The following is a 9,436-nucleotide window of genomic DNA, read 5'->3' on the forward strand; positions in this document are numbered from 1 at the left end:
GGGGGGGGAAGCCAAGTCTGCCATGTGCAATCTGATTAGTAGTGAAGAGACGTCAACACAGAAATGAGGGCGAGATAAATGTTCTAATGCAAAGCAGGGTTGAAAATGTACAGAGTTGCGGGCAGCCACTTTCTGGGACACACCCTCCAAAGAGCCTCTGGTTAGGGTTCACTAAGACGAGAACATGTTCACAGTTATTGCCTACCATTTCAAGATTATCATTTGGCCATTTTACAGATGGATTATTCTCAAAGCCAATTACAGTGGATCCAGATACAGGTAATTAATGAGCAGGAAGGGTTAGAGGCATCTGGCTGCTTATCTGGCGGCTTGCAGTCGGTAGTTAGTACGATTAGTCATCTTGAAGGGGATTTCGACGTCCATGTGTGTGTGTTAGTAGTGAGTGTAGTTGTGTGACACTATAAACACGGCCCAGAGCTCCCCTGCCTCATGAACATCACGTCTGCCGCCCCCAGTTTTCTCCCCAGGAGTGATTAAAGTAAACAGATGTAGGATGCACAATACTCCATACACATAATTCCTTAATTATCGGTAAAGTACCTCACACATACTAGCACTAATGTCCACCGGCTTTCGATCACCGCTAAAAAAAAATAACAATGAGGACAGTCATGTCTTGTAAGCTGGTGGCCACTGAAATGCCTTCAAACTGGGGATGCATTCCAATAGCTGGGCTCTACAGGGCCTCGTGACCTTTGACCTGCTTGGCAGCAGAGAGAGAGAGAGAGAGAGTCATAAGGAGGGGGCGAGGTCCTACCATGAGGCCCTTGAGGGAGCGGTAGTAGGGCTCCAGCAGTACACAGGCCACAGAGCACACCTGGGCAGTGCGGTCCCAGCCGTCGGAGCAGTGGACCAGCACACTAGCGCCCTCCTCGGAGACGGCCTGCGGACACAGCAGCAGAGGCACAAGCAGCGCCACAGAATGACCAGGACGGCCATGGTGACGCGTTAGGGCCAGGGATGCACGTGCACACGCACGCATGTTCAAACATTGTGACGTGTTAGGGCCGGGGATGCATGTGCACATACACGGACAACCACACACACACACACACACACACACACACACACACACACACACACACACACACACACACACACACACACACACACACACACACACACACACACACACACACACACACACACACACACACTTCAAGCTGACCTTTGCAACAAAGACGCCGGCGTCCAGTACGGCTTTGATGTGCTTCAGCCAGCCTGAGCCCTCCAGCCCCTCCAGAAAGTTAGCCATGGAAGGGGTCCTCAGCTCACACACTGCAACACACAACACAGCTGTCTCAGCCACAGGAAACACGCCGGATAACACCAGAGTTTATTAAAACCTGCACGTTCCCAGGGAGACCCAGATCATAACCCCAGGACTGAATGTAGGTCATCGTCTTGGCGGTGAAGGTTTGGGTTTCTCCTTGACTGCTGTTAGTGTTTGATGTTTGTTTGGAATCCTCTCGTTGGAATGTGTGATGAAACAAAGTCCAGCATCGATATCACCTGTAAATGCAAATATACATCTATCTATCTTGAAAAACTCACGTGTGTCGAGTTCCCTTTTCCATATTAGGAGTTATGGGTAAATATTTGATAGTGCACTCTTGGTGCAGAGAGACGATGTGTTGACATTTCATTAAGAGATGACAAATTGCCACATAAACACTCCACACTCCCATAACGTGAACACACTTGTCGCTGCATGTCTGAGTACGAAAACATCTGTTCACCGTTCCAACAGGCTGTGGACAACATGACCAGCTGACATGTGCGACCACGCATATCCTCCTGGGATCCAAGTGTTGACTCAACAGAGAGCCAATCACAACACTGGGCCCCAGTAGGACGCCAATAGCAGCAGTTCCAAGTCTGAAAGGCAGCCAATGGGAGCAGGTGTGGTTTCAGGCTTAACGATGAGAACAATCAAAATACATAACTACATGGTACTAAAATCCAAGAGTCCAGGCTACCACTAACCAACACAGCAGTGGGGAAGAATTTAATTTCAAGTGAAGAACAAGGGACAGTGTTTCCCACAGACCAGGTAGCAATGTGTGGTGCCCCCCTGCAGGGTTGGCAACTTTTGGTTTTTGGCCAGAGTGAGACTCTGTAGAATCTTGGGCGGACGGGATTGTTGTGTTGGATTGTGGGCGGACGGGTTATGTTCGGGGTATTTTTCTTATTTTGGCGTGACATTTGTTGTGAGAGCGTGAGATATTTATACAGTGTTTCCCATACATACACCAATGTGTGGCGCAGCGCCACAGATTCAACAACGAGCACCACAAATTGATTCCGCTTTTTTTATTTTAATGTGATTTTTAAGTATAAATATCTCACGCTCTCACAACAAATGTCACGCCAAAAAAAGAAAAATACCAGTTAGATCTCTCGTTGCTTCAGACAAGCGCTAAATTGCTGCGGCTGTCACACCCGCCCCCCCCGTCAACAACTCCGCCAACCCGTACCAACCCTTCCCCCCGTCAACAATCCCGTCCGCCCGCAATCCAACTCCCCCCCCTCCCCCCCTCCCCCCCCACCCTGTTATAATGTAAGCATTATAAGATTCTACAGAGTCTCACTCTGGCCAAAAACCAAAAGTTGCCGACCCTGCAGGGGGGCACCACACATTGCTACCTGGTCTGTGGGAAACACTGCATACATACATACATACATACATACATACATACATACATACATACATACAAACATCAAAATACTAGGACGAATGGAAATACGTTAACCAAGAGATCATTAAAAATGTTTTAAATAAGTTTTGCCTTTCCTGTAATATTTTTGTTTCAATATCAGCCAACCACATCACATCACATCAGTGCAAGAAAGTCTTGTCTTCACTTTCCATCATAAAAACAAAATACAGAAGCAGGATTGATGCTGAGCCACACCTGAGACTGAAGCTGACCTCAATGTATGTATACTACATATATGTAGACATCGCAGGACTGTGTTTGCAGAGGCAGGCGCGCCCGTCTCATGAGGCTTATGGAAGTTCAGTTATCAGCGGGCTGGCCAACTTTCAATATTATTTGTATTTAGCCTTACACTGTGTACCAACAGGTTGTTGGTACACAGTTGTTATTCTTAATGTTCTCACTTGTGTGCGTGTGTGTCTCTGTGTCTGTTCTAGTGCTACCACTTTGTACAGCTGACCACAGACTGAATAAATAATATATATTTTAAGACTAAATGTGCCTCCAGCGTGAACTGTGTGTAGCAGAATAGGGCCGCAGGCCTACGCTACTGTAGTTTGTTATATTTTATAACATTGTTCCTAATGATGGTACTTGGGGAGACAAATATTTTCTGAGGTGGTACGCAGTATAAAAAGTTTTGAACGGCTCTAGAGAGGACTCTCATTTAATCAACACTATCTTACGTATAAGGTATGAACAATAAATAGTTTTACAGACTAAATAACTAAACCTAAATTATAAATCTTTATGGAATTAAACCAAATACAAACGGTTGTCAACTGACAACCATCGGGTTAAGTTCCAAGCTGGCAGGAACACATCCATCAATACAACACCAGTGAAAGACCAACTTTCCCCAAAACGGATATAGATCCATCATCCTATGAATAAGCATATATCATGACATCACAAGGATTTGCCATGGAAAGAGCAAACAACTAAATCATTGAGGCCTATTATACACAACTTATTCGGCTCTGATTGTTTTTGATTTCTTCTATAATTAAGAGAGTAATTGTTCTATACCCTCACAAAAGACTTAATCATCATTAAGGACTTAATCATCATGCCAAAAGAATTGAAGATCAGATTTATTTTTTTTATGGGCAGTATTAAAAATAAACATAAACAAACCTTTACATGTAGGCTACCATTATAAGCAGGGGTGCACATAACTTTTTTAGTGAGTTACTCATTTGAGTATCAGGAGATGGTGTTCGGTATGCACAGCGTAGCGTCGTTTTGATAATGATAAAGGCGATTCCACCGCGGGTGGAGATGTTGAGGTGGGGGGGGGGGGATTGCGGGTGAACAATCCCGTCCGCCCCCGCAATCCAACACAATAATCCCGTCTGCCCGCAATCCAACACAATAATCTCGTCCGCCCGCAATCCAACTCCCGCCCGCAATCCAACTCCCCCCCCCCCCCCCCCGACCCTGTTATAATGTAAGCATTATAAAATTCTACAGAGTCTCACTCCGGCCAAAAACCAAAAGTTGCCAACCCTGCAGGGGGGCACCACACATTGCTACCTGGTCTGTGGGAAACACTGTTATACTTAAAAATCGCGTTAAAAGAAAAAAAGCGGAATCAATTTGTGGCGCTCGTTGTTGAATCTATGGCGCTGCGGCACACATTGGTCTATGTATGGGAAACACTGAGGGAGAAGGAGCTCAAAGCGAAGACCAAAAAGAAGAAATCCTGGGCCCCCTCGCCGACCAATCAAAAGTTGAGGGACGCAGCCAGGGGGCACAGAGTTATCCCAACTAAGACCAAATCCTAACTTTTTTCTTTTTTCAAACTCCCATCATCTCTTCTCACGCCCTCATCGCCCGCCCCCTCTCTTAGGGGGGGGGGGGGGGGGGGGGGGGCGATGAGGTTCGCCCCAGGAAACCAAAATAGTTCCTAAATCAAGTCCAGATGGATTCAAAGACTTCCTAGGCACACCCCTGCACATTACCCAGAAAACCCTCCTCCTATGGGGTCACCCGGACATGGAGCGCAGGGGCAGTGCACATGTGAAAGCCACAGGAGACGGTAGAGTTGTAGTACAGAGCGGAGATGTTGTGATGATAAGACTGAGAAAACCTAAACATAATGGGTGCCGTTTGGCAGGGGGTGAGGCGAGGTGAGGATGAAGCAATGTTCATGTACTATTAAAGATGCCCTGTTGTAACCTCCTCCAGTCCACACTAACGCAGAAACCTGGTTACTGTACTAGTTAGAGTGTTGGAAGGTACAGGTGCAGATTTACCTGTAGGCAGTCTTGGGCAAGATCCCTAACCTTCCTACCTGCTCCTTAAAAAGGTGTATGTATGAATATATAGCAGAGGAGAGCAATATTTTGAAACAAAACCAACAAAAAAAGTTCCAGTCCCTCTCTCCCTACGTTTCTCCGCCATTAAAAAGTGTTGCATTTCACACACATGTGATTGATGGGCAAGGTTCATTCCCCAAACCAATCAGGGAGAAGCAGTCTCGATAGTATTTGGTTCATAACGAGGCAGACACGGAGCATTTTACTTACTCATAGCTGAAGGATATGCCATTTCTAAAAGAATTACACTCAAATAATAGCTCTTATATTTTACCTACAGCACCTTTAATGATCTGAATTCACTGGAGGTCGCTTGAAATAAAATATGTTATTAGGGCTAGAGGTGATCATTACCATCTAGCATCTTCTGCTGGCTGCTTCTCATGACGTGGATGTTCTCAATACTGATGAACTGGAACTTTATGTTGGAGTAGTGGTCTTCGTTTTCATAGCCTTTTCCTGCTGCGCGATTTGCAATCGCATTTAACTGCAAAGACATGACACAATGAGTTAGAAAAGTATATATATATATATATATATATATATATATATATATACACAAAGATAAGATTGCCACTTTAACTATGAACACCTTTCTAAAATGCCGTAGCATTTATACTTGCAAGTATACATGTTATTCAAATAATATTAATCAGATTTCCCGCAAAGAGGTCAGGAGACATATATATATATATATATATATATATATATACACACACATAATAAGAATATATAATAGTATATTTTATACATTTATAAATATATATTTTTTGACTATGCCCAGCTGGCAAAACACAGTCGGCCAAAATAAAAGCGCACCTGAACATACATCAGAGCACTAGGAACTTTAGGAACTTTCCAAAGCCATCCCATGGCCCCATAGGGTCTCACCTTGGGCCGGGTGTCCACCACATACATGAAGTCGCTGCGGGGGTTGGACCTCCGGATGGCCTCCAGCAGCTGCTCATCCTCCAGACAGCGAGCGCTAAATCCTGACAGAGGCTGGCTGCTTCTGCAGATGGCCGCCTAGAGGGAAGCCAGAGGGAATGTACAGGCTTTAATCCTTCATCCATCCATCCATCTATCCATCCATTCATCTATAAATGTATCATTCACCCCCCCCCCCCCCGATCTATCACTCATTCATCTATTCACCCATCCATCCATCAATCATCTGCCATTGATCATTTATCGTTCATCTACTGTATAAGCCATCCATCTTTCTATGATTGCAGTTCATAGTTCATTATAAGGAAAACCAAAATAGCTCTCTGGACATTTAAACATCACATCTTCACTGTGTCAGGCATCTCTTTATTCCCCAAACGCGCGGACAAAGAGCCAAAGGGAGGTCAGCACTCCAATGTTTTTTTAATTGGGGTGAAGCAGCCTCATAGCCTAACACAACATCACTGGCCGCTCAATTTTATTTTTGGCCGTTCAAGGGGCGGTTAATCAAATATGCATGTTTTATTTAAAAAGGCGAGGGCCCCTAGGGGGCAGGCCATCGGCCTTGTAAGTGATAGTGGTCCTTTCTGTCACATACCACAGAGAACAAATGGGAAGGAAGAGAGAAAATGAGCAGACAGCCCCACAACAGAGCCTCAATCCTGGGAAGCTGACCCGACAAACATTACTCCCTACGAGTCAAAAAATGTAGTGCTGATAATCTAAAGATGTTGCTTGTAATTCATCCTTACCAACACTCTCTAGTCTTTCTTGGCCTGCTCAAACTGTCCTATCCACTGCTGTTGCCGTTGTTTCTACTTAGTTCCTGAGAGAGGACATCCCATATCAAAGACTTTATGACACACACAAGCTGTAAACTGAGCAGATGCATTCCCTTTGCCAACAGGTCTCACCTTATGAACATTTCTATTTTTGTTTATGTTTTTGTACTCGCATTGAATATATATTTAGCATTGACTGAACATCTGGACCATTGTATATGGTTCAACTACCAAGCATTGGCAATATAAATGTTTCACTAAAATAAAATATCTATGAACATGAATATATGTAACGATGTATAACAGTGGGACGTACCTGATTGTCTTTGCAGTAGTAGGACAGAGTAGGGAATCTCCCCCTGCTCCTGAATTTGGAGCTGCCAGCGATGACTTGCTGCGTTGCCGACTCAGGTACATAGAGCTCTGCCGGGTACGTGTCGCTCACCTGGGCGCAACACACACACACACCCATCAACCACATTGTTTCTTTTTAATTATCCATATAAGATAAGACTTTATTAATCCACAAAGGGCAGTTCAGGCATTGCAGCAGCCAAAAGAACAGTGCAAATAAACGTTGAGATGGAATACAAATAAGAATACAGATATGTATGTATATGCTACATCAATGTATACAATCAAAAAACAAGTTGAATAAACTTAGGTCAAATAAAAGATATGTATTTTACATGATCCGACTGCAAAAACGTTTTTTTATAAATAAATAAAAAAGAGCCAATGTGCTCGTTGGCCAATGAACAAGAAATGTTAAACTTCAATTCAAACCACGACGCAAACACATTTTATACCTCGGCGTAATCAGATCATTTGTAATCCAGCTGGTACACACCTCTCAAGGGAGCATGGACAAGGACCTACTGACCTTGTAGCTCTGGTTGACCGGGGAGGATTTCCAGAGAGAGTTGGGTATTCCCAGTCTGCGGTACTCCGCCTTGAGGTTCAGAAAGCTCCACTCCTCCCTCCTCTCCGCTTCATCCACGTTGGGCTTGTAGGAGAAGCAGTACAGCTCCTCATATTGTTCTGAAGAGGAACACACATGATTCGAATCGGGAGCCAACTAATGAAACGCCATGTCGTGCGGACATTGAACATAGCATAGCAACAAGAACACTTTATATGACCAGACAAAATCGACAAGCAATAGACAATGTAACAACTACTTAAAAAACATGACTATAAAATGTGCAGACAGCTAAATAGTCCAGATTTAATAGATACAGGTACGGTATTCATTAGAAAAACTAAAATGCTGAAATATTATTGAAAAGGGTCAGTTTTAATCCACTTTGAAGGAACCTTCCCCAGGCCAATCTGTAGCTGTATTGTAGGGGGAGTGAGATGCATCTGAAATAGAGAGCTGTGGTTGTGTGTCATGGTGTTAGCGGCTCTTTGACCTGGGTTAGGACGGTACTGACCTGGCTGGGACAGGCGCTGTAAAGACGCTTGGATATGAACACAGTCCTGTTCTTGAGGGAAGACAAAATGGAGAACCTGGAAGTTCTTGCAGTGAATGAGTAGTGGGCTCCCGGTGGATGTGTTTGCTTGTTTTTCCAGCCGGCACACTAAACTGTGAAGGACCTGATAAGATTAAAAGGAAACGCAGAACAAAAAGTCACTTCCACTTTCAAACACTGTTCCTTTAAATGACATGTCTTTGCCCCGGTCTAGTCTAATGTATGCTGTGCTTTAGCATGTATTACAGCATATAGAGATACTTGGCCAATGTGGTGTGTGGCACGGTCACATGTTGGGAGAGTAACTGTGTTTGCCTACCCATGTTTCAGAGCGCACTTGAGTCTCGCTCTCCACATATATGGTGTGTGTGGCGGTCAGGTAGAGCGTGCCCACACAGGACCTTCTGGGACTCAACCTGTTTACAAGTCTCACGTTCTCCGCCTGAATGAGGAAAAGACGGCAACAATCAACACACTGGGCGTAGTACAGCTAGCCACTGAACCGACCGACTAGCTGGTCATGATCAATAAACGTTGGCCTACCGCCCGGGTAAACAAATGGACCACGCCGTGAGAAAACGGGACTTGATCGGAGTGCGTACGTGTCCACCTGGCACGCACACCCTTATCGTCACGATGCCAGATCATTTCAATTAAAACACTAAGACACTTTTGAGAAGGATTATCGAGGGAATCACTGCACCTGTGTAGCTGGGTTCCTTTCACACATACGTTGTATGGAATTGGAAATGTATTCACTGAAATCAGGGACATATTGGTTACCTTTGGTAGTCGGATATGCTCCATCGCCAAAAACAGCTGTCTCACAGCTGTTCTATTGCCGATGACAATAGTTCAGGCTAATTATAATGCTACACTTCGCATATCGGCCCCAGAGTTTTGCATCATTATTGTTCTTCAGCGAACCTGAGGTAAAACGACCATAATATTTGTCAGCCTATCATCATAAAACCAGATCGGTCCACATGGTCCTAGAGCCTGCCCTGTAAGAGGTGTCGTATGAATACACGAAATATGGACCATGGGACGCGACGTCTGTTTAGTTAGACGGTGAAATATATTACAAACGGAAATAAATATGCACATACACTAAATCGTGATTGCTTATTTTGTCCTGAAAATAGACTCAAGCGGAGTCATCCTTGGAC

The 9,436-nt window shown here is 44.5% G+C and overlaps 1 protein-coding gene across 1 annotated transcript in view; it reads right to left on the bottom strand.

Moving 5' to 3' along the window:
• Positions 1-9,178, bottom strand: part of mtmr7a (myotubularin related protein 7a) — a 12,612-nt gene extending 3,434 nt beyond the window's left edge. Inside the window, exons 1-9 of the mRNA XM_084469803.1 lie at positions 9,051-9,178; positions 8,587-8,709; positions 8,229-8,391; positions 7,676-7,833; positions 7,109-7,237; positions 5,954-6,088; positions 5,417-5,549; positions 1,190-1,299; positions 702-904 (exon numbers count right to left, since the gene is read on the bottom strand). Coding sequence (XP_084325929.1) covers positions 702-904; positions 1,190-1,299; positions 5,417-5,549; positions 5,954-6,088; positions 7,109-7,237; positions 7,676-7,833; positions 8,229-8,391; positions 8,587-8,709; positions 9,051-9,074 — 1,178 coding nt within the window. The 5' untranslated portion in view covers positions 9,075-9,178. The remainder of the gene's footprint in view (positions 1-701; positions 905-1,189; positions 1,300-5,416; positions 5,550-5,953; positions 6,089-7,108; positions 7,238-7,675; positions 7,834-8,228; positions 8,392-8,586; positions 8,710-9,050) is intronic.
• Positions 9,179-9,436: the final 258 nt, after the last annotated feature.

The sequence above is a fragment of the Micromesistius poutassou genome (genome assembly GCF_964030765.1).
Source record: "Micromesistius poutassou genome assembly, chromosome: 6".
Lineage (NCBI taxonomy): Eukaryota > Metazoa > Chordata > Actinopteri > Gadiformes > Gadidae > Micromesistius > Micromesistius poutassou.